We start from the raw sequence: 26135 nt of genomic DNA on the forward strand, positions 1-26135 counted from the left end.
ACTTATTTGTAGTTTACATTTTGACATCTTTTAAAATCATTGTAATTTAAAGTACATTGATTGTGAACTAAAATGAACTTCATACATGCCAATATGACAACTAAAACTGTTATTTTGTAAAATTGTTATTTTCTAAGATATTATTTTTATGAATATTCATAATTGAAGGTCTTAAGATAAACAATTGATTGAAATACTTGGATAGCCAAGTAAATTTAGGAAAGTTCATAAAATTGTAGAAACATATTGTTAATTATTTAAAATAACATACATTGATTTCACTAACATACATGATATATTTTAGTTCACTTTAAGTATCGAAGTGACTTGCATCATAGTAAGATCGTACTTATTTCCTCAGTCTATGAAACTAGAAATTAAAATTGTTATTTTGTAAAATTTGCTTCTTGAACGTGATTAATTGAAGGCCTCAAGATAAGGAATTGATTGAAATATTTGGATAGTCAAGTAAGTTTAGGAAAGTTCATAAAATTATATAAAATTATCTAGAATCACAACATTGATTTTTTTTGGTATATTAAATTCAAATACATATGACTTATATCATGCTATGACTAATCTCCAGTAGACGGTCTCAAAAGAAATAAAATTGAATAAAACTTACTTATTGTTTACTATTTGAAGACATATTTTAAAATTGAATTTAAAACTTATTTCAATCCTATTTGTGTTTTTTAATTGAACCATGATATATTTCAACTCATTTTAAGTACCAAAGTAACTTGCATCTTAGTCTAAGATTTTACTTATTTTCTTAGTCTATAAAGCAAGAAATCAAAATTGTTATCTTTTCTAATAAAAGGTATACTATAGAAAAAAATAAACTAGAGAAATAATTAACAAATTCATAAACTGAAATTAATGAACACCCATAAGTAAGATTGATAAACATCGATAAACTAAAATAATAAATCTATCAATAAACTCCCCATATAAACATATATAAAAATTACATTACATGAACATCCATAAACTAAAATAATGTTCATCCATCCATAAATTGTCCATGTATGAAAGTATAAAAGGTTTGTATCACATATGAATGTGCCCTATGAAATGGGCCTAAAAATATACAAATTATCTATGATCGAGTCTAGAGAGTATCACTTCTAGAACTCTTATGTGAGTTCCACTACGCAAAGTAAGCCCCCATAATCTGGTACTGTAATATAACACATTCAAATTCAAATTAATTAGAATAATATTTGTATAAACTAAACAATTGGGAAATAAATGATTTTGAATTGTGCATTTAATTAGTCCCCTACCTGTGGCTCAATTTAGTGCGAATGGAAGTCCAAGTGGGAATGGAAACCCGTCATAAAATATTTACTTGACGGTTGGGAGTGCCATCAAATTTATACCCTCATTTTAATAAAAACATATTTGACACATACTCAATTGATTTAGCACTTCTGACTATTACCCTCATCACCTACAAAAAAAAGGAAAAAAAAATTAATTAGAAACCCACCAACTAGTAATATTTTTTGTATAAAAATAATTAATAATTATGGAAAAACTTCCATAGGCATGGGGTTACCATCAATAAATTCATAACGTTGCTTCGCCATTCTTAGGTTTTCCTCATCCCCATCACTATAAGCCACCTACAAAATGAAAATTTAAATCAACAATTTGTCATACATAAAACAAAATGCAATGTTATTTCATACTTGAAAATTTTAAAGAAGGAGAAGCTCTTGGGCTTTACTTTGTGCCTTTTGGATTTAGAATCATATGACTCCACAACTCCCTCATAAAACCTGCACAAATTAACTTGTTAGTTGTCAAACATTTAATTACCTAAACTATTATAAAAGCATGGGATAGGTTTAAGGAGTTGTAATATACTAGGAGAAATAAACAACAACAAAAATCCAAAGGAAAACAACAATGATGCCTCACCAAAAAATGGGACTAGAACATATTTACCTTTTAGCAATAACCCAAACCAGATTTGACCCAAAAGGATAGTGATTCTACTTTAATGGTGATTTAGGAAATGCACTCACTAAGGTAAATGCTCTTGTACCTTTTCTTGAATTGACCAAATTTGAAATTCAAGTAGGTCAAATAATTTTCTTTTTCAATATTGACAAATAACTTGAGGATCCTCCAATTATCTTACAAAATATGCACTATGATAAAATAAATGGTGGACACGCACCTTTCCTCCCTTCTTTAGTGAGAACAATTTAATTCTACATAATTGTTTACTTGATTTTGGTTCCTTTGCTAATGTGATGCCCTTGAAGTTGATGAACCAATAAAATTTCATACTGCAAGACCTTATGGAAATGTTTGTGGTTTTGGTTCAAAGTCTATCAAAGATTTCAAGGTTTGATTGGAAGCTAGCCTTAACATTACTATTCTTGTGATTTTTGTTGTCATAGATGTCCTTGATGCCTAGGGCATGCTCTTATCAAGAAAATGGTCAACCATGATAACTGGGAATTTGCAAATGGATCTATCATATGGCATCATACAAATTTTTGATGGAAAACCATTTATACTTTATATAGAACCTATCATAAGATACTATGTGGAAGACATCAAGGAGACTAATAATCACATATTTGATATTTAAAGGGAATTTATGGATGGATATCCTTCCAAAAATTCAAGGACATCAATAGAAGATCAATATGAGGACTTGCATTTTCTTCCCTTTTCTTTTGAAGAGATGATTGTTCCCAAGAAAAGGAAGGAAAAGCATGATGAACCTTTAATCCTTGAGATAGCACAAGAATAATTTTCAAACTTAAACCCTCAAGAAATTAGAGATTCTTAAGCAGAAACATAATGGGGAATTGTAAAATGTATGCGTCAAGTAGACACTTTACTCTCTTCCAAAGCCAAACCTTATGATCAAAAATAAAAAAGAAAAGAAGGTATAGGGTAAAAAAGAGGCTTGACCATATGCTAGATGATTTCTAGATAGGACACTGTGTGTTTGTAGGAGATGACCCTTACCATTATATGACTAGTTGAATGGTGGACATTGATTATTTTTTGGAAAAATGTGACCCTGATTATTCACAGTACTATGTTCATCATTTTGATGTCCCGAACCCCAAAGGGGACCCATCACCATGACAGAAAATGAGTGATAGATTGAGAATGAGTGATAGATTGAGAGAAGAATTTAGCAACCAGGATAGATAAATAAATACCTAATGGATAGTAAAACCTAAATTTATAGATTATTTTCATTTAATTCTTACCCTAAATTATGGATTATTTTCATGAAACTTTTTATTATAAAATATAAGGGAATAAAGTACATTTATACTCCAATTTCCATAATTATTTTCATGAAACTTTTTATTATAAAATATAAGGGAATAAAGTACATTTATACTCCAATTTGCCATCAAAACCATTCAAAAAGCAATTTCTCAAAAGCAATTTCTTAAAATATTAAGAATAAGATTGGAATAAAATCAGAAGAAAAAAAAATCTACTTACTTTTTATCCTGTGGCCACCAAACCTTTATTCTACGCCCAACCAACTCTTCTCCAATTTCCGTCTCCAGTTTCGGAGAAACATTCTGCAAAACAAAAGAAGCACTATATAGCTCATACCAAGAGGCATGGTTTCCAAAGCATTCCCGAAACTTATATTAGTGTTATAGCATGTAGTTCCAGTTGTCGTATAGCTAATAATTGGTTCCTTGCACATTACACGAAGTCTACTAAAGCGTAGTTACACTTTACCAAAGGAGACTATAAATGATGGTGGTCTTAAAAAGCCATAGGATTAAGTATCAGTGTCTTCAAACAATTTACGCAATATACATAACAATCTCAGAATTCTAACAACATTATCATAACAAAGAACATATGATATGGGGTTCATAAAAGTAAACAACTATTATCAGTTGTATCAAAAGAAACAAATAACAGTGAGAAGCAAATAATTTCATTAAAAATAGAATAAAATGATTACCTCCTGCTCTCCAGGGATGCTTTTTCTCCTTAAGCTCTTTCTTGGATCCCCTTTCTGGTTCTTTCCGTCATCATCCAATCCCCTGCCTGACATCTCCAGCATCCCTTGATGCTGACCTTGAGAAGAAAGGACAGGTGGTTCTTTCCTGGGACGTCCTCTCTTCCTCTTAGACGATTCTATCTTTTCTACATCGGGAGAGGCCAAATTAATGTCAGCAACCATAATTTTCCTCTTTCCTTTTTGCTCCACCTTGCAGGATGATTCTTTCTGTGTGGAATGTTGATCATCCTGCTGCAACTGTAGTTCTTCAGACATACCTCTCGCTGCACTCTGTGAGTGCTGGCCAGGCATGCCTCGTTTTCTTTTCCCTTGATTTCTTTTGGGAATGATTGTTGCTACTGGAGGAGTGCTCATGATATGATCTGCAGCAGGAATAACTTCATTCAGGACGACTACTGCACCTTGTGATTTGTCCCCATGCTGTTCTGAGGGTTCCACTACCTCCAAGTTTTCCTCATCTCCGGGGCCATTCTTGTCTGGACTCCTGTTAACTAAACTTGCAGCGGAATTCCCCTGAAACCAGGCAGAAAAAGAAATAATGAGTTCATAATTATAATTAAAGGGGATTTTAATATTTTAGTATGTCTAATAGAAAAATATTCAATGATTAATGCCATTATTATAAGGATAAAGTTAGAAGCGTCTGAACCTGAGATTCTTGGAATTAATGCTTACATTCCATATTTGAGAAATTGGTTTGTGATGGTTGAGAAATTCTCTCAACCACTCTCTCTAAATTAGGAATAAGTTGGATCTCAAAAACTCTATTTAATAGAGTGATCTGAATGTAATCCGTGTGTGAGTGTGTTTACACATGCACCATTTGTGCTTAATATATTTGTATTTCTGCTGCAACTGTGTATGATTTAGCCATTTTTATCATGGTATCGGAGCTGCTAAGATCTGATCCTGTGTTGTGAGGAGGTGCATTTGGATCCATTGTGCTGAAGGAAAATCATAGTTGCGATGTGCAGACTAGTGTGGAGCAGCGGTAGCTTGTTTTTACGGTCCCTGAGCTGAGCTTAGAGCGTATAATAGTGAGATCGGAGAGAGTCGTTGCGCTGGGGTGAAATGACTACGAAAAGGGTTCATAGCTCATTTCAATTAATCTCTCTAAATCTGTAGAACTCTGAATTCAGCCAAATCGAGGGTTTAACTTCTGAAATCAGCCATTGTTTCAGGATATGATGGTTTAAGAATTGTGATATTTAGGGATCTGTCGATATGAATACAGTGCCCATCGTGGCTGGCTTTGTGATTAGCAAGCTATTTGTTTTGTTTCCAACTACCCGGTGGGGATCGGTCACCCGGTCATGTTTCACAGGGAATCCATGTTTGGAATCTGATCGAAAGAGGTGAGGAACGCACGGTCTTTCTCAAGCCTGTAAATTCATTTTTTTTTTCTCAACAGGATTTTCCTCTCCATTTTTAGAAAAGGTATTCTCTTTTATCATGGAGTTTATGGTGTTAGACAAATTCAGTGGTTTGAATTTTCCCTTATGGAAAGTAAAAATACAACTGCAATTAATGAATAAAAGCTTGTGGGGAATAGTGAATGGTTCAGAAGCAGCACCTACAGATGCCAAAGAGTTATTTGAATGGAAAAATAGAGATGACAAAGCTAAGTCTATTATTGGACTTGCTCTTTCTGATTCACAATTACATCATGTAGATCTTACTAAAACATCAAAGGAAATATGGGAACATTTGGCTCAATTGTTTGGTGTAAAATCTACAAATGCAAAATTTTCCCTAAAGCTGCAATTATTTAGTCTTAAAATGAATGAGGAGACATCTATGTCCACTCATATAAATAATTTAATGTATCTTTTAAGACAATTAGGTGAAGCTGGGACAAAGGTGGAGGATGAAGATGCTAAAGCTGTATTATTAAATAGTCTTCCTTCAAGTTATAGTAATGTTGTTTTTACTTTGAGTCAAATATCTACACAAACATTGCAAGAGACAATTGCAGCACTTCTCGGGGAGGAAAAACGACTGAAACCAGAGGATACCGAAGGGAACTCTCATGTAGAAAATGCCTTGTGGACAAAGTCAAGGATGAGAAAGAAAAATGCAAACAAAGGTGACAATGAATGCTACTATTGCAAGAAAATTGGGCATACAGCGTGGAATTGCAGAAGTTGTGCTAGTGATGTGTTAAAAGGGAAAGAATCAGCAAATATAACCACACCAAAGTTGAGTACCAATTGAATTCCGTGATGAATTTAATGAAGAGAGTATACCTATTGAACTCTTTTAAAAATAACCAGCAGTTCAACTATGTGTCTGATGCCAGTACTTAAAGATCAAGTAGCATTAAGGCTCAATATGGATGGTTGTCCAGATAGTATGGCAGTTGCGGATCTAGGGAAGGATCCCTCATTAGTGGTAGACATGGAAGTGGTTTCCTAATGAGGTTATGCGACAGATTGGAATGCTGTCCAGTAATTGACTTCGGGGGTCCTTCATTCGGGAGTTGAGGAAAAGAACTCGGGAATCCAACTTGCCAACTACACCTTTCCAAGGGTTATGAGGCAACTTGATGGAGCATCTACTGATAAGCTTGATTATTTTGTTATTTTCATGTAATGTAATCATTAAGGGGGATGTTGGAATTAATGCTTACATTCCATATTTGAGAAATTGGTTTGTTTCTCTCAACCACTCTCTCTAAATTAGGAATAAGTTGGATCTCAAAAACTCTATTTAATAGAGTGATCTGAATGTAATCGGTGTGTGAGTGTGTTTACACATGCACCATTTGTGCTTAATATATTTTTATTTCTGCTGCAACTGTGTATGATTTAGCCATTTTTATCCGTTAATAAAAGTAAACAACTCTTATCAGTTGTATCAAGAGAAACAAATAACAGTGAGAAGCAAATACTTTCATTAAAAATAGAATAAAATGATTACCTCCTGCTCTCCAGGGATGCTTTTTCTCTTTAAGCTCTTTCTTGGAGCCCCTTTCTGGTTCTTTCCGTCATCATCCAATCCCCTGACTGACATCTCCAGCATCCCTTGATGCTGACCTTGAGAAGAAATGTCAGGTGGTTCTTTCCTGGGACGTCCTCTCTTCCTCTTAGACGATTCTATCTTTTCTACATCGGGAGAGGCCAAATTAATGTCAGCAACCATAGTTTTCCCCTTTCCTTTTCGCTCCACCTTGCAGGATGATTCTTTCTGTGGTTCTTCAGACATACCTCTCGCTGCACTCTGTGAGTGCTGGCCAGGCATGCCTCGTTTTCTTTTCCCTTGATTTCTTTTGGGAATGATTGTTGCTACTGGAGGAGTGCTCATGATATGATCTGCAGCAGGAATAACTTCATTCAGGACGACTACTGCACCTTGTGATTTGTCCCCATGCTGTTCTGAGGGTTCCACTACCTCCAAGTTTTCCTCATCTCCGGGGCCATTCTTGTCTGGACTCCTGTTAACTAAACTTGCAGTGGAATTCCCCTGAAACCAAGCAGAAAAAGAATAATGAGTTCATAATTATAGTGAAAGGGGATTTCGATATTTGAGTATGTCTAGTAGAAAAATATTCAATGATTAACGTCATTATTACAAAGATAAAGTTAGAAGCGTATGAACCTGAGATTCTTGGATTTCACATATTACAAACATGTTTCACAAAAAAGCATACCTCTAGATGGCCATCTGCACTCCTTTCTAAAGTCTTCTTGTACCATCTTGGGAGTGATTTTGGTTTTCCTTTACTTTGTGTGTTGGGCTGACTGCGTTTAAAGTCCTTTGTGATCGAAAGACCAAGATCGCACAAAGTACAGAGGATCTGCAAATGTTGAAACTTTCCAAACACTTACTAAAAAATTACTGAAATTTGAAATCTTCACTGGCATAGAGATAAGACAAATAAGGACATAACATGAAGAAAATTCAAATACACCAAACAAGGTAACCAGAATAGAGTCTAGCGAATGATCAACTGCAAACATAAAAATATCCAATCACCTTGGACTTTGCTTTATCAGCTGCTTCTCCCAAATTTTGTCTAATGGTCTGAAACACTGACATTATCAAAAGAATAGTATCCATTTTATTTCCTTCTGTTGTACCTCGATCTTCACTGAGTATTACTGAAACAAAAAATTGCAACTGCCTGCAAAACAAGTTGATCTTATATTTATATGGAAAAACTCACGTAGATTCAGAAAATTGGTCAAAGACTGCTACTTAGGAAGATAACCCTGAGATATTTGATCCAGAAGAAAAGTGGATGAGAAATATAATAAAAGCATACCGGCAAGCTAGATCAAATGCTTTTGCATGTAAGCTTTCATTGGAAGCATAAAACTCAGGATTGTGTGCCATAGCACATATCAAATAACTGAGAACACATTGTGGAGAACCTCTACATGAGTTGCAATGTGATTGCAAAGAGGATACCCGGGTACCTCGACGTGTCTCAAAAAATTCAGCCAGGTAACGTGTGGCCTGCAAAAATGAGACCAGAATCAGAATATATAGCCTACCAGCAAATGAAAACTGTGTTAATAACTTAATACAAGTAACAAGTTTCAACCCCTACCTCTAAATTATCATGCTGAGTTCGTCCATCTGTGCTGAGTACAAAAGCACATGCATATTTATGGTGGAGATTTTTATCCTTTAGGTATTTATGAACCTTAGCAAGAAATTGATTCTTCACATAAGGGTCAATGCCCTGAAGCCAAGACATAAAACATAGAAATTATGTGTGTACTTCAGTGAAACTATTGATGACTCCAATCCATCCAGTATAAGATATTAATTAATCAAACAATGTAGTTGCTGCAACCAACTTCTTGTGGTTAAATTGAAAAAAAGAAATCAATTTGAGACAAACTATATTCTACATTAACATATGAATAAATGACCCGTTACTCTAATAGACACAAATGGAAAAATAATCTTTAAAGCGTTAGCGCTAACCTGTACAGTTCGCAGCGTCAAATTAAAAAGCTGAGGACTTATATCACTGTCCCAGCGCCTGGAAAGCCGCAAAACTGCCTTTGCAGCAGCAAGCCTCATGTGAGATTTGTCGACGTGGCTGGCAACAAGTAGAATCGTTTTAAAGAGTGAGAAAAGTAGCCATATTATAGATCATTATGCTGGCCGTGGAAAGCATTAAGGAAAGCCTTGTATCGCATGTACCTTGATTGGGCTTCCTCTGATATTTCTCCTTTAGTAATTAGCTTTCTAAGCACCTCAAACAGATTGAGCTTTGAGCTTGGTCTTCTTAAATGAGCATCATCTTTGTATGCTAAATAAATTTTCACAATTGCTTTAAGACCGCATATCTGAAATAAACATAGACAATACATTCTTAGCTCCCATATAAAATAAAAAAAATCAAAGAAATAAAGAAAAAATAGTCCCAATAAAAATAAACATGGAGAATGCATTTTTAGCACATATAAACATGAAAATTAGCATGTCAATGAACCTTTAAAAAACAATCTTTACTTCTGCCATTGCACCCTGTCTCGGACATGTCAGTGGCAATCTGGAGAGGCATACATAGTAATGTGTTAACTAATTCCATGATAACCAATTTCACGAGAACGTGAGAATATTATCTAAATGTAGATTCTGGGAAAATTTGATAGATCGCACGTTAATTAATTATTTAACTCACTAAAAATGGTTCAATGTTTAGCCAAATTATTATCTATGAAATTTCAAAATATTTTCACAATCTGCAATCCATATAAAAAGAACAAACAACAATGCACAAACTTGTGTTTTCATATTCCCCGGAAGAAGTTTACTACAAATAAACTTAATGACGGTGTCCTCCCGAGTCTCAAAAATCGCAATTGCAGTTTGAGCAATGCAACCCAGGGATTGCAGTACCGTTGCCAGATGTTCATCGGTTAACTCCAACTTATGGACAAGTGCCTGTGCGTTGAATGAATTAACAAACCAGGTAAGAAAAGCATATTCCAGTTAATGTTCAAGTAACAAAGCTTTAAAAAAATTCAAATCAAAGCATAAAGCTAGGCAACACCTAGAAATGTCTACACACAATATATAGATATGCAAAAATTTTGCGATGCAACCCACCAAGCACAACCCTTTAAATGTCTTATGTCCAGAATCCTCTTGTATTGCAGCAATAGCTTGCACTGCATACATGGCCTGCTTTCGAGTACCCTTTAAGCATAATTTTTCAAGCAGTATATTTACATGGCTGGATGCCAAACCAGTTATATGTACATGAAAACAATCAGAGTGTAAGCCTCTAATTAAAAAATATATTATTCACAAAGTTTAGGCCAATTGTTCAACTTACCTATTCTCAGCGATCTTTTCATTGATTTTACCACCAATTATGGCCAAGATATGCACTACTCCCTCTTTAACATCATCATTATCCTCTTCAAGTAGATAAAGCATATCGATTACTGCTCCATCAAATATTGAAGGGAAGAACCTAGCAAAAATCTGAACTTGCGAAGTTACAATTAGATATAAAATAGATAATTGAAATAAAGATGAGATAGAAAAAAGAAGAATGAAATTAATTTTCATATATGACCCAAATAAGTTAATGAGATTAAAAAGTGCAACAAGCTGCAATATAGTAAAGTGGATGTGTTAGTAGAATCTCATTAAAAATATAAATTTTGGATTAATAAAGGCGAAAGAAAGTGAAACCTTCGATAATGAAGTAGACCTTTATTATGTATGAGATGTTTTTTTGATTTCTACCTATGGTTTGTTGAACATAATTTTTAAGAATAGTAAATGGGGTATTTATGGTCAAAATCTTGACCAACCAAATGTCAATTAGAATATTATATTTTATTCAAATAAAGTAATGAGGTAAAATTGGTCATCTATTAATAAGGAAATTTGGTGCATACATATTTATTTTTAAGACTTTTATAATTATAGCTCTAAGCTTGACTATTATTGGTTCCCAAATAAATTGGAGAATAGCTTGTTTTTGCCTAATACATGATTGAACTAATATCAATTTGAGCATCTAATAATGAATAGCCTTTATATCCTTTTACTTTAATATCAGTAGATATGATTACTTGTTATTTTACTCTTTTTATATCTAAGAAATTGGTTGGATTGTCTAAGTTTTGGCATATTATTTTGAATGCATTTCCATCTACAATAGATTCATTAAATGCTTTGCTTAATTCTTCATCAGAAGAATGTTCATATTCTTCTATGATCCGTAATGATTGTTCCTTTAATTTAGAATGGTTTCTTTAGCTAAATAATTTAGTGAAGTAATTTTATTTCTTTCTTTCTTAATTGTCTTTGCTTTTGACTCTATTGTAATTTTAGTATCAAATTGCTCTCCTAAATGATTTACTAAGGTAATTTTATTTCTTTCTTTCTTAATTGTCTTTGCTTGTGACCCTATATTGTAATTTTAATATCAAATTGCTCTCCTAAATGATTTATTGAAGTAAGAGACCAACATGGCTTAGATCCACATTGGAAGAGGTAAAAGGACAAGAAACTCCTCATGACACATCTAGAGAGGTGAAAAACCTAAAAGTTTCTCCAACTATGCATATATCATGACAAAAATCATTGATGAAGAACCTTCGACATATGAAGAAGCAACTACTCAACAAAGGAAATGAATAAAGAGTACCAATCAATCATGAAGAATGGTGTTTAGGTAATCTTTCCAAGGTAACTTCCAAGTGGATATATTGAAAAATACAAGGCATAGTCCGTGACAAGAGGATTCTCCTAAAAATAGGGAGAAGACTATGATGAGACTTTTTCTCAAGTTGCTTGCTAGGTACACCTCCATTAGATCCATCATCTCACTTGCTACTTTTACAGGATGGGATCTACACCACGTGGATGTAAAAACTACTTTCCTCAATGGCATGATTGAGGGAGAGGTGAATATAGAGAAATATCAAGGATTTAAGTTATATGGAAAGGAGTATCATGTTTGCAGGTTGAAAACGGACTTGTATGGACTCAAGCATGCTCTAAGAGCATGGTATGCTCATATTGATAACTATGTGACAAGATGGTGATTTACCAGTGCAAGAAGCAATCAACAATCAGGGGCTAGAAGTATGGAAGAAACCTGACGAAGTCTTCCTTGGTCAAGGAAAGTATGTAATAGAGATCCTTCACATTGACACTTTCCTTGGTGTGGAAAATGTCAACCAATTCGTGGAGTGAAACAAGTTATGATAATTTGTTCTAGTGGGAGACATAAGAAAAAATAGTGGTAATCCTCTTCAATATCAATGAACAGATCTGGTGCTAAAATAGATTTTGATATTCATTTTTTGAACTAAACTCATAATGATTAATATGTCAAAAACTAACTTGAATAAGTTAAGAAGCTCCTACACCAAATTGATAGATCCATCTATGTACTAGTGATTAATTGGTATGTTGATGTAATTGGTTAACATGAGGCCAAACATATGCTTTGTTATGAACACCTTGAGCTAGTTCTAGGTAGAACCTAGACATGAGAGAATTGGCAACAAAATTTTTCAAAATAACCATTTGAAGCAACCACTCTCCCATGCATACATCACAGCTCAAAAGGAACCCTTCCTAAAATAGAACTTAATCTAAAGCTTCTAGAAACAACAAATACTCACAACAATGTGAAATTGTATATAGTATATACAAAATAATATATTTATAAAATATATAATATATATGTAGATCTATAGTACTCAAATAGTGATACTTAACATTTTATATATAAAGTATTAAGATTAATCTCAATTAATCCTTAAAGTTGATTACATTTCACTCTATCTTTTTACTAAATAAAGTAACATAATCTATATATATATATATATATATATATATATATATATATATATATATACACTATTACAATTTTAAAATTACAAAAAAAATATTCCATGTCTAATTTTCTAGTTAGTATGTTATAAGACAAGGCTTTGGATTTTGTTGGAACACCACAGTAACTGAAGTCATTAATAAAAGTGACATTCATTGCCTTGAAAGGCACCACCTAAAGCAAAAAAATCCTTCCTTTCCATTGAAATTTTCAATAGTCTCATCCACACTAAGAGTTAAAGCTTGAAAAAATGGAAAAAAACATAATCATTGCATAAAAATAAAACTATGTAGAAAGAAATGGAGAACATCCTATTAAAAAAACAATACTCCAGAAAGATATATATATATATATATATATATATATATATTCTCCAAAATTTAATTTGATTGGAGTTAAATGACTCGAAAATTTGATATATCTAGAACGGAAAATATTACTAAAAAGCACTTTACAAAAAAGTAGAATTCTCTCACCATAAGCAAGTTCATGCTTGAATGAACAATTTTGTCTTTCCCACCTCTTGTAATCCTTGAAATCTCTTTAAGCATTTCTTTGACGTGCTCTTTGCCAAAAAGAAAATAAGAACACCTTATGGCAAATGCCTTCATCAATTGATATTGAGGATGTGTGTCACCAAATTGTTTAAGCAAGTCATCCTATAAAGATCAAGAGAATTGTGAGAAAAATGAACAAGAACTTTTTTTGGACAACCTTAGAAAGGATCTCCCATTTTCAAGATGGGCATAAATTTAAGATTGCACAAATCATGTAACAAAAATAATTGCAGCTAAAAACCCAAATTATCATTAAACATGGAAAATTAAATACTTACTAGAGTTGATTTCCCTTGAACAAAAGTCAAATTGGAATCAAGTAAACTTGATAGTGTCTTCCAAATATTGTTGTATTTTCCTTGACACAAAATTATAAAGTCCTCCACTATTTTGGGAATATGATTGGACCCTGAAATAATCCTAAAGCAACTAAGAATATTCGACTCACTTGTATCTTTTTCCTGACAACCAAAAAATGATTCAAATATGATTATTTATATTCCATTTAAATTTGACAATAATAAATATTAATGAATAAACCTTCAACAGAAATTTTAAGACAAATACCTTTTTTTTTTCTTTCCATAATAGAAATTTCTGCATTATTTCTTGCAACCTGAAATCATTGGCAAAACTTACTAAATTTTTTCTTGAAAAGAAATATTTATAATAAAAATGTTGATAAAAAATAAAGATACAATAATAATGTCCATAAATTATCAAACATCTCATAAGAGACATGCATGCCTAATAAAAAAATTAAAAAGCAACAAAGTAGCATTTCCTAATTGCATTTAACTAAAATCAACATATGATTTTCTAACAAATTATCCACTATTACAATACAATACTTACATTTTCTTTTGGTTTAGAACTTCCTCAAAAGCCTTAATGTCTGATTTCTCAAAGTGAGAAAACATTGCAATCCATTGTTTTACTTTTTCTGAAAGTGGAAGATCAGAAGGGAAAAGTGATGTAGAGAAAAGGATATCCACTGCATGAGACCTGCCCACAATTAACCAAATTAAATGATTGTATTTTTCTTGCACAATTAACAATATGCACTTAAATATCACGAACAAGTCAAAAATACAGAGACTAATTCACATACCTTGTGGACATGTTAAAGTCTATTTTATCTTCCATAATTTCTAAATAATTGCACTTGAAATCCTTGTCATGACAAAATCCTATAATTTTGGCAGGAATCCAAGCCAACTCAAAGTTACCAACTAAGCCATTCAAACAATCCCAACAATAATTTCTGTAAACTTCAAGAAGTCTTTCCAATGTGTACTTTTGTAGTGAAACCTGCAATAATCTCCAAAGAAATGAGTTAACAAACAAGATCTAAAGGAATTATCTACTAAAAGCGTGCAAATATATATAGATAGATAGATAGATAGATATAAATCATAAAAAAAATACCGTTTGGTCATGAAGGTGATCCCCCAATTGTCTAACAATCTTTGAGGGAATAGATTTTACATCGCAAATTGCTCCAATAACTTGCTTCTGAATAGTCTCGTCAGAATCCAACAATAGATCAATAACTTGCTTCTGAATAGTCTCTTGAGAATCCAACAATAGATCACTCAAAGCAGCTGAGGTATGTCATAATAAACAGTCAGTAAAATAGAAATTCATCACAAAATACCAACATAAAACATGACCAAAGCTCAAGGTGTAAAACATGACCAAAGCTCAAGGCTTGTAATTGTTCTGCTCACCGATTATGCCAGATGATTCAGCCCTAAGTGGATTTGACAAAATACTTTTTTGTGCACATTTCACAGCCCCTAATCGAATGTCCACTGAGTTGTTTTTAAATCTCTTTAAAAGCTCCGAGAGAAGTGGTTGAAATTCTTTGGCAAGATCATCACATGGAAGTGCAAAGATACTCCCAAGAAGCTTTAATGAACTTTCTCTTACATCTGATAGTTGAGACTGCACCAATTATTCTTTATCAAATCTCTAGTAACAAGATTGCACTTATATTATACCTATGTAGCTATACAATGAGAGATATTTAATAATAATAAAAAAACAACTTTTCCCATTACCAAAATGGAAACAATTAAAAAAACCAAATTTCTCCAATAACAATACTATGATGTAAGTTTTAAGTAAATATAATATTTATAATATTCAGATTTATTTTACAAATCATGAAGGGATCATAATAGGAAAAACTTATTCATAAAAATCCTTATTAGGAAAACCAACAAATAAAACATTTGATTTGTGAAAAATATAAAAGGTATGCATTTCAAAATCCTAATCTTCCTTGATCTGAATTACAATTATAATGAACAGAAAAAGAGACATTATTTGAATAACACAAAACCCTAATCAAATTCCTTGAAAAAATTATATTAAAATAACAAAAAAAATGCCTAATTCATTTAATCACTACAACAATAACTCAAAATTTATTTAACGCATACGAACCTGAACCTCCAGAGTCAAATTTGCAATAATTGAGCGAAATATCTCGGGTGCACACTGATAAATGTTAAAAATGATCTCCTTATAGTTGTGCAGAAGATAGTGGTGCAGATCATTTTCAAAGATAGACGTGAGAAAGAGAGTGAGATTTGGCTCAATCTTGATTGCCACAGACTTCATGACATTCATAGCTAGTTTATGAGCAGCTGAAGATATATTCTGCAACGACAAAGCAGAGAACCTTAGAAATATTTCATAGGCCGTGATACTGCCTTTAAAAGAAAAAGAAAAACAAAAGGGTAAAAAGGAACGTAACAGAAAACCATCCTAGATTACATTGCAATGAACAGATACTAAAATAAGTAGCACATACCTCACTTTCTCCTTTTAAAGTGTTTAATAAGATTGATAATAATTCCTCAGAAATGTTGTTGCTTTCATTGAGAATTTCAGTCAAAATTGTTTCCATTGCTCTTAAGATATTTTCTGAATGGTCTTCTCTGAAAAGACAGATCAGATACATTTATTAATTGCAGCAACTGACTATGAAAGTAAGCGTAATGGTAAAACAATAAAATCAGAACAATTCATACATGGCTTCGTAGAAGAAGATTTGAAACACTTCCAAGATTAGGTCATCACATTGAAGATTCAAGATACGAACAGATAGGTGAGATTTTGCAAGGTTTTCTAGAATTATGGCCTTTCTTCCAAAGGAAGCACTGTGAATATCTTGTAATTCACGAAACATTGTAAGAAATCGCTTAAAAATTTTCTGCATAAAAAAAAATTGTGATTAATAAGAAAGAAATGAAAAACCCTCAACAACTTTCGACATTTCAGTAAAGCCATGTATCTATTTGATGATTTAAAAGCTTCGAACAAATATGTATAATGAATTGTTCTGAAGAGTGAAGGAATTAAATAATACCACTAAATCATCATCAGTGTATATAAATTCTGATATTCTATATTCTGGTGTTGTAATCCTCATGATTTCACTGATGCAGGTAGCCACCAAAGGCCTCACTTCATTATCATCGTGTTCGAAAATCTCTGGCTTAATTAATGCTTTCATTGGTACTGTTGTTAATAGACGCAATGTCTCATTGGTACTGTTGTTAATTGGCTCATCAACTTCAGCCAAACACGCAGCAGTGTCCTGTAGTCCACAAATTTATACATTATAATGGAAAAATGAAAACTATATAGGACACAAATGCATGACAAATGCCTGCACATAAAAGAGGATCTCCATTTCTGAAGCCACAAATAGACACCAAAATAAGGGGATGAATACAAAAAAATTAAAAGTAACAAGATAATAGGTTGATTTAACTCCATTCTAATAGTATTCTAATAACTGGACTGTGAATCTTGTATAAAAGTTTCAATTCAATCTTTCTAATGCAGTAGTAAATAGTGGAAAGAAAACTTACCTTCAAAGTCTCTAGTAATTCAGTTTTGGGGAGTTGAGTTTTGTCGAATCTCATGCTAATTTCGCACAGTTTCCTCGCGAGGAGCATAGCCATCGAGGTTGCCTACGGTAAGGTCCAGTTTCGTCAATATACCTTAATGAGATTCGAACTTTCAATGCCTATGCCGCTGAGTAAAAAATACCAATAGCTGAACCTTCCGTCTGCAGAAATTAAACCAAAGCTGAGCCCGTAAATTTCACCTGTAATAGTTACCTAAAGACAGAACACAGAACCGTATCACTCTTTAGCTTTCGTTCGTATATATATAGATCACTGCCCTAAGAATGGAGTCGGATTTAAATACTTATACATTAAAATCGGATTTGTAGTTCCGGATTTAAATACTTATACATTAAAACCGGAATGTTTGGGGTTCGGCCTAAGCGGAGAATGATTAGGGCTTGTCTAAACTAATAAAATGTCAACTGTTTTACTAATTTTCGATCATTATTTGGTGATCTTTCCCTAACTCAATCTGGATTATTAAAGGGAGATGTGTATTAAGTTCTATTAATATAATAATAATTTTGGCTTTTCATTTTCCTTTTGGGGGTCGTCTCGCGTTTCAATAGATTATTGTTTTAATTTTTAATAATAAATTTAAATTATTTAAAAACGTAAGTTTAAAGGTAACGTTTTTGGGTTAGGTTTTATCTGATAAGCCGATGGGTAGACTTTTGCAGGTGGTTCTGCCCGGATTATTAGGCGTGTGAACAAATTCACAAATTATAATATAAATTATATTTTTTTATTAAAGTATCTTAGTTTGATTGAGTGGTTTGGTTAGCAATTCGTTTAGAGTTGTGTCTATTCAAGTCTTACTAAACATGTTGTAACTGGCATATTAGTGGCATTTATGAATAGTTGTATCTGGTGTTACTAGAAGTAGAATTCTCTACTTTATTACTGTTGAAAAAATATTATTTTTATTTTATCATATTTATTATATTATATTGATTTTCCAAATGAGTTTTATTTTTTAATATGTTTAATTTGTGTTAATTTTTAGTTTAATATTATTATGGGGAATATAATGATGAGCTCAAGGAGGTTATGTTTATTAAATTAAATATAAGTGGCGACCACTTAAAAGTTGATTTAATATTTATAAGTTTTGAATAATGAATATAAAGAGACTAAATTCAAATAAACATCTTAGAATGAAGTGGTTTATTTTTATGGTGAGGCCTAGATTCTAATGTTTAGGGCTTAGGTCCGGTCCTATGGCATATGAATGTTTCCCTAACAATCAGGTCTATGAGGTGTAGTGAGCCCTTTATCTTTTTTCGATTTCCTTTTCCATTTTATCGAGCCTCCATCTACCCGTTTCTAGCATGGAGTTGGATGTGGTTGATTATGGGGATAACCTATATCCATGTTGTTCCTTCAAGTTCTAGTCAAATTTTACGCAAAACATCCCTATGAAATCATCGAAAGGACGAGGAGTTTTCAAGGAATGGACACACGGCTCACCAACAATTTTGTCGATTCCTCCAACTGGGTGTGTATCCAGCGCTAAGAAGTCTAATGTGTATGATGGATTTTTCTTGATTTGGTAATGGAATTTCCCTTGTGAATCCTTCTCCCTCTATGCCTAATTTATCGCCTTTGAAGTTGTAGGTTGAAGGTGAGATTCCTAAAAATCACAAAGATCATGTGGACTCCAGCCATAACTTTGGTGTGAGAGTTAGCAGAAAGTGTATTATGGAAAAAGGTAGGGAAGAGTTTTATGGTGGTAGGAAAAGAAATTAGTTTCATTGAAATTCCCTTCCTCATGGATATAGCTTTGGTGGAGAGACTATATGGAAATCTGGTTCATGAAGTTGCACCAAAGAGATGGCTCCTCCCTCAATTGGGCTATCGTGGTTAGTTATTCTCCAACTTTTCATGTTATGCTTAGATGATGGCTTTGTTTTATGTTTAAATTGTAGGCAAATTATTGGAGAATTATGGAGAAGGATTGATCTTAAAGGTCATCTAGGTTATTTATTTAGAGTTGGTCAATGGAATTTGACCTTGTTAGTGCTCTTATGGCCATCAAGCAGGTGTATGCAATTGTCTTGGGTATTCCTCTGATATTGTGTTTTGAGATGGAGTTGGAAACCTTAGGTAAAAAATTAGTTCATTTTGTGGGTTTGGACCCTGATTGGGCTTTAATTCTTGATAGATGATGGGGCTAGGTTTTGGTCAATGTGAACCTTAGAAAAGGTTTGTTTCCGTAAGTAGAATTGGTGTGCAAAAACTCTCTTTGGAAGTATAAAATTGATCATTGGAAGTCTCCCTTTTTATGTTTTGGATGCCATGAACTACACAACCAATGCTTGAAGGTGTCCCTTCCATCCGTCTCAAAGAAAAAATAATAGATTAAAATTTCTAAGGATTGCTTTAAAATTGAGGAGTAGGATTTGGTTTTGGTTTTAGGAAGGAAAGATGTGGGAGCTTTCCTGGTTGAGGACAATGGTGTTGATACAAATGATAAGTCATTTGGTGTCAACTATTATGTTGGTAAGTCCCCACCTATTTTTAATTCTTCGAATTTTTCTTGTGCTCTTAATGTTTCTTATACTCGTGGAGAAATTCTATGGATTTTGAGCCATTGTTGGTCTCTCTGTCCATAGCATGCTTGGATTCACCTCTAGCTTCCTCCCCTCTTAAAATGATTTGGTTTTTTGTTGAAATATTTGTTGTTCCAATGAAAGAGGGGTTGACTAGCCTTCCCATTGCCTCATAATGGATTTTCCTAGAAATGTTATGCCATTGTTCAAGAGTCAAGCTCAAGGAGGATTACTCCTCCAAACAAGACCTAGACCTAATCCTCCTTTATCTAATCATGTAGGGTGTAAGTGCCACTTGCTAAAACCCAATAGAGAATATTGCAATACATTAAAATAAAGCAAGAAAGTCATTGTTTTTTAGGCCCTTGGAGTGGGATAATCTCTCAAAATGGTTCACCATGATCATGCTCTCTTTTTGTGTCTGTGGGGTGGGGGGTGTGCAACTAGCTAGCTCCCAAAAATCTTATCTGGAGCCATAAAGTGGATATTATTTTATTCTAGGAAACTATGCAGAAAGGTGGTAATGCTCAATCTATTCTTGAAATATTTTTTAAAGAATTAGTCTTTTGCTTCTTTAGATGCAAATGGTATGTTAAGTGGGTTGGTTATGAGATGGATCCCAAATTTTATTTCTTCATCCTTTTCCTCTTTTAACTTGACCATATTGGTTTCTTTTGAAATTAAAGTTTTTATGATTTTAGGTTTATTGTGCTAAATTTTTATGGCCCTTACGTCGATAAGGTTCCTTTATGGTACAATTTGAAAATTTCAAGGTTTTATATGTCCCCCATATCTAAGTTGAAGGTGACCTAAATCTACCTTGTTAGGGAGGTGTGGGGGTCTAACCCTAGATTGGATCCTCAAAATAGTTTTTTTGAAAGTAATCTATTGGTCAATATAGAGCCGATGAGGTTCTCCCAACTTGGAGGAATTTTTAGTACAATGAAGATGTTATTTTGAGAAGGTTAGACCAATTTCTAGCCTCTGAGGATTGTATGTCTAATAATTTTGTGTTTAATTCATGGTGTCCTTGGGTGGCCCTCTCGGATCCAAGTTGATTTCAGCTCTATTTAACCTTCTTCACCTTTCAATTTCAGTTATTCTTGGTTTTTGGAGGAAGATTTAGAATTGTTAGAAATTGTAGCAAGAAAAGGCTCAATTTTGACTTGTACCTTATTCAAATTCAGTAATTTGATTTTCCACATTAGCAGGATGACTTGGATTTATGTTAGCTAGAGTGGCATGGCCTTGTCTCCTAGTTAGATGAGTAAATTCGAGTTTGTAGGCTAAGAGTAGAGTTGTGCATGTATTGATTGCTAAGATTTAGCAATCTAGTTGAGTTATTTTTAGTTGAACTTAGTTAACTTAGCTCTAGCCATTAGTTAAGTCAGTTGAAGGTCAATTGAGTAGTTAAGACTGTTGTTAACTCATTGATCTCTCATTTAATTAGTCAATCAACTAAAAATAGACACAGTCATGCATGGAATTCAAATTTCCTAGTTAAGGTGGAGGAAAAGGCATGTTTGTATTTATATTTGTATATAGTTGAGTTTACAATGCTTTTACGCTGAGCAGGTGATCAATTACTCAAGCTATTACACAAGGAAATAGGGAATTATCCTATTTTTTAGGGGCTAATTCCTCCAAGGTTGTGCAAGGAAATAGGGCTTGGTTGAGGCTTGAATTGGCTAAGTGTTAGCTAGAGAAATTCAAGAAAAAGAAGAATATGAGCAAGACATTGTAATTGTTTCTCTTTTCATCTGAATTAATGCAAAGCGACGAAGGGTTTTTCCTAGTTGGGTTCCCCTAGAAATCACTATGTACTTGTAATTTTCCTTGTTGCATGTATATGCATGTTGTTCTAAATTGTAATTTTCATTCTGCAGATTAGTAGAGAAGAATTTGTGTCTCCTGATTTCAGTTTGATTTCTTGAGCAGTCACAATTTCTGTCAAATTTCTATAAGAAAATTGGTGGAGGATACTTTGGTGTATTTATGCTGCTCTTTATCCTTTTTGTTTATAAGTAAATTCACAAGTAATATCTCCATAATCCATGTGGTTACTAAAAATTCAGAAAGATATTTTAAGGCCATATCACAAGCTAATTTAAAGGAACTGGAGGAAAAAATATCAACTTTGTTTAGTGAAAATTTCTCTAACACTTTCTTGGCCACTGACATTGAATAACTTCCAAGTATGGAAGCCTTTAGGAAATCCTTATTGGAGAAGGAGGAAGTGGAATGGAGGTTGCAAATTCATGTGATATGGATCAAGGAGGGAGCTAATCATACTAAATTTTTCATCAATATGCTAGCAATAAGAAATTTTGAGCACCATATGGAATATGAAGTCACTCTTTTAATGATTTGTCCAATATTTTTTGGACATTTCAAAGGAGGGGGATAGGCATTTTAGTTCTCTATTCAAGGATCCAAAAAAAAATCATCTAGGAAATCCTAGAGGTTATTAATTTATTCTCTTATATTATTTTGAAAGATATGAATCTTTATCTAATTGAGTAGGTTCCTGCGTTTGAATTTCATTTGGCTCTCATGTATGTAGAGCGATGAGTGATCTGGCCCATATGGGCTTCCAATGGAATTTTTTTTTAAGATTTTATGAGCTTTTAAAGAAGGGTCTTCTTAATACTATTAAGGAGTGCCAAATTTCATGCAAGGTTTTGGGTTTGTTCAATTCAACTTACATTTCTTTAATCCCTGAGAAGCACGATGGGTCTTCCTTTAGGGATTATCTGCCCATTTCATGTTGTAATGTGGCTTAAAATTTGTTGGGCAAGATCATTGTGAGGCACCTAAATCCAGTGTTGAGTGAGGTGACCTTGAAAGAGCTATTTCATTTTTCGTAGAAGATGCAAATCCATGATTCTATTGTCATTTCTTAGGTAGAAATTTATTCCATTAAGAATAGTAAGAAGAAGATTGTTATCCTTGACCTTGATCTCTCGAAAGACTATGATAGGGTTCGATGGAATTTTCCCCTGATATTCTTGTTAAGGATGGATTTTGATCTTTTGGTTGTTAACTGGATTATGGGGTGCATTCAATTTGTTTCATTTTCTATTTTCATCAATGGTTCCACTTATAGAAAAAAAATTTCCTCAAAAGGGATGCAATAGGGATTCCCCCTATCCTCTTTTTTGTTCATGATTGTTGTTTAGGCCTTGAGCAATATTTTTTGTATTGCTAAGAGTAGTAGTTCTTATAATGGTGTTTAAGTATCTATTCGTGAAGCTATTTCACATGTTCTATTCATAGATGATGTGTTGTATTCTTCTAATGGTCCACTAAGGGACATTTCTTCTCTCAAGTATATGTTATCCCTTTATTACAAATTCACTAGAATGGAAATCAATTATGACGAATAGTGTTTGTTAAATTTTGATTTGCTTGTGTCCTCTCCTATTCAAATTGAAGATATTTTTGTTACCTTCATGTGAAAAGTTTTGGTTGCATATTTCAAATGTTTATGTTTTTCCCTTAAGCTTGATGGGTATAGGGTTGTATATCGTTGGTATCCTCTCAATAAGGTAGAGATGAGAATATCATTATGGGTTAATAGATCCCTTCCACATAGTGGAATATGGTTCTACTCAAATTAGTATTGGAGAGAATATTGTTTTAGTAAACCTCCATCGCCTCTTTTCCTAAGGGTATTTTGTTCAAAATTAAGAAGGTAAGTCTCCATTTCCTTTGGTTGGGTTTACAAAATCTAGCATTACTCTTGTAAAGAAGAGTCAGGTGGCTATTCAAAAATATTTAGGATGATGGGTGTCAAGAATATCTTTCTTTTTTCCAAGGCATTAGTAGCCAAAATTGTATGGAGGCTCATTAACAATGATGCCCTCTAGGGAAGAGTGATGAAATCAAAGTATTTTGTAAAATCAATGAAAGGAATATTGGTACAGATGTATGAGGAATTATTCAAAGCATTCTATCATGTGGAAGCATTTGATAGAATCCTTTCCTCTTGTTATCAACTAGGTGGTTTAGAGAATTAGTAATGGACAAAAAATTAGGATTAGAAAGTGTTAGGTTCCTATACCAATAGGTTTCACTTTTCATGATTGAATATGGAAGTGCCAAATATGTTCATCTTTTCATGCTGCAAAGGTTCCACATTTTGTAAAGAAATGAAGAAAATTAAAAAATGTAAAGAGGGTATGCCCTAAAAGAAAAATCAAAGGGCAAAAAGAGTAAATTGGTCAACAAAAAGAAAAGAAAATAAACCCCAAACCAAAAGACCAAGAAAGTGGCCAGCCAAAATGCCATTGCTATCTTATTTGCAGGTTCACAATGTGCAAATATTGTTGTTTATCACACTTGATGGATGGCCCAACATTTCAATCTGGGCCATGCCATATTTAAATTTGTTGTTGTAGAATAGAGAATGAATATCTGTCCAAACAGTTCAAGCTTGGTAGATGAGTAGATATGTAGAGAAATTAAGGAGCCCAACTGCTTAATCTGGTCCCTTGGAGGAGATAAGGGTACACTTAGATAAGAGGGCAGTCAAAAGAAAAGAGGACAATCAGGGTTTGCAAGTTGAAAAAAGCACCTAATCAAAAGGAAGAAAAAATGCTAGGTATATGCTGGGTAGGCAGTTTGAGGTTGCAGAAGCAAGTATGTGCTCACTTTTTGTCTTTTCAAGAAAGATTTATCTCATTAGTGACACAAATACCAAGGCAGTTATTTGGTTGGAGGACAGTGGAAGCATGACTAATTTCCCCTTTCATTCCCCCAAAAATCATTTATTAACATCCCCTCAAGGACCTTGGGATCTGCCCAATAGTCCTACTTCACTTCATTTTATGAGAAATGCAAAGTTGAACTCTGAGTTTACTTAGTGGAAAGAAGCCACATTTCTTGTGTAAAAATGATCATTCCATACTCCTTGCATTTTCTTATGCCTAAGTTTCACTTTACAAACTTAGCATCTGTGCATGCAATTTCATTCCATAAAGCCATATTAACATCTAACTTTATTATTTTAGCTCCCTTAATCATTTCCCTACCCCTATTCTACAAAAAAACTATATAAAAACAACCCAAAAAATGTAAATATCCCCACCCCTTGGCACTATAGCCATATAACCCGAGTTCAGGGAATATTGAGTTCATTTGGGACTTGTATTAGCCCTTCCGCGTCCAAAATACTTGGGATTAATTTAACATCTGGTTAAATTAATAACCATACTGACCCCCTCACACATAAACCATACCTTATTACCCTCCACGCTTATATATTTTGGGTTTCATTTGATATTTGATTAAATGAATAACCATAACCACCGGCGCCGAACACATAAAACCCATATAACCTAAGTTTTATGCCCCACATATATTATAAAATGTTTGAATATTGCGCGGGCCCCCTTCATTGTGAAACCCCGCAGCTTTAACTTCCCGTCCGCCGTCCGATCCAGAGCCTTTAATCTAACGGTGGGCGGCAATATCGCATGCCCCGATCTGCCGAAGATTAGCGTCCGGGGGATGGGCGGTATTGCTGTCATACCCCTGCCATGCGTCAATCTCCCAGCGTGATCGGAGCCCCCCTCTGCAATACCACTCAGGGCCAAAAGCAGTGCGGGGAAAACCGAAAACCGCCCGCCACCTGCCCTATGACGTCAGGTCCCTATCACCCCATGACGTCGCCTCCACGTCGGCCCCCACCCCTCTGCAGTACTGCCATGTCACCCACTGACGTCACCGCCCCACCAACATGTCGTCTGCCACGTCACCATACACGTCAACTGCCACGTCATCTTCCGTACCCACTATGCGCCAAAATATGTCATGCTGACGTCACCCCCGAAAAGCGCCAAAAGCACTAAAATGTCCAAAATTCAATAAAAAGTCGTGAAAACGACTATTTTGTTTGTTTTTTATTGTTGCACCTGTGGAGCCGCTTGCATGCGATTTTACGTTCAAATCGGCCACCAACCTGCACAGTCCATCACCTTGCGAATCTGGCTCCATAGCTTGATCCCGCAACTCGAGCTGTACCTGCTAATTGCCCTCTGCGCCATAAAAATAGGTATTTACCCACTGTTGACCCATAAACCCTGTTTTTCCGTAGTTTCTCCATTGAAATTGATTGAACTTCTGCAAATTCACACTGAAATGCACTCCAGCCCCTGAAATTCCACCTGTAAATTCACTAGGTGAGCCTCTGTTCAAGAGAAACCCGGCAAACTTGCCCTCCTCTGCAAATTCCGCCAT

At 34.0% G+C, this 26135-nt stretch overlaps 1 protein-coding gene across 1 annotated transcript; it reads right to left on the bottom strand.

Moving 5' to 3' along the window:
* Nucleotides 1–1427: 1427 nt before the first annotated feature.
* LOC149223744 (sister chromatid cohesion protein PDS5 homolog A-like) lies at nt 1428–26135 on the bottom strand. The gene is made up of 29 exons (XM_089387985.1): nt 25959–26135; nt 25811–25857; nt 25556–25642; nt 25355–25470; nt 17434–17540; nt 16794–17024; nt 16456–16637; nt 16236–16362; nt 15866–16081; nt 15145–15361; nt 14843–15018; nt 14526–14725; nt 14270–14419; nt 13863–13875; nt 10332–10483; nt 10103–10229; nt 9776–9937; nt 9191–9336; nt 8969–9086; nt 8586–8720; nt 8298–8491; nt 8009–8156; nt 7683–7829; nt 6953–7495; nt 3974–4546; nt 3493–3575; nt 1736–1787; nt 1565–1631; nt 1428–1456 (listed from the first exon to the last, which is right to left on the bottom strand). The coding sequence occupies exons 1-29, from the start codon at nt 26133–26135 to the stop codon at nt 1428–1430; spliced, it is 4722 nt and encodes a 1573-aa protein (XP_089244111.1).

Source organism: Pinus tabuliformis, chromosome Q (genome assembly GCF_031772625.1).
Source record: "Pinus tabuliformis cultivar Carrire ecotype Pingquan chromosome Q, CPIR1, whole genome shotgun sequence".
Lineage (NCBI taxonomy): Eukaryota > Viridiplantae > Streptophyta > Pinopsida > Pinales > Pinaceae > Pinus > Pinus tabuliformis.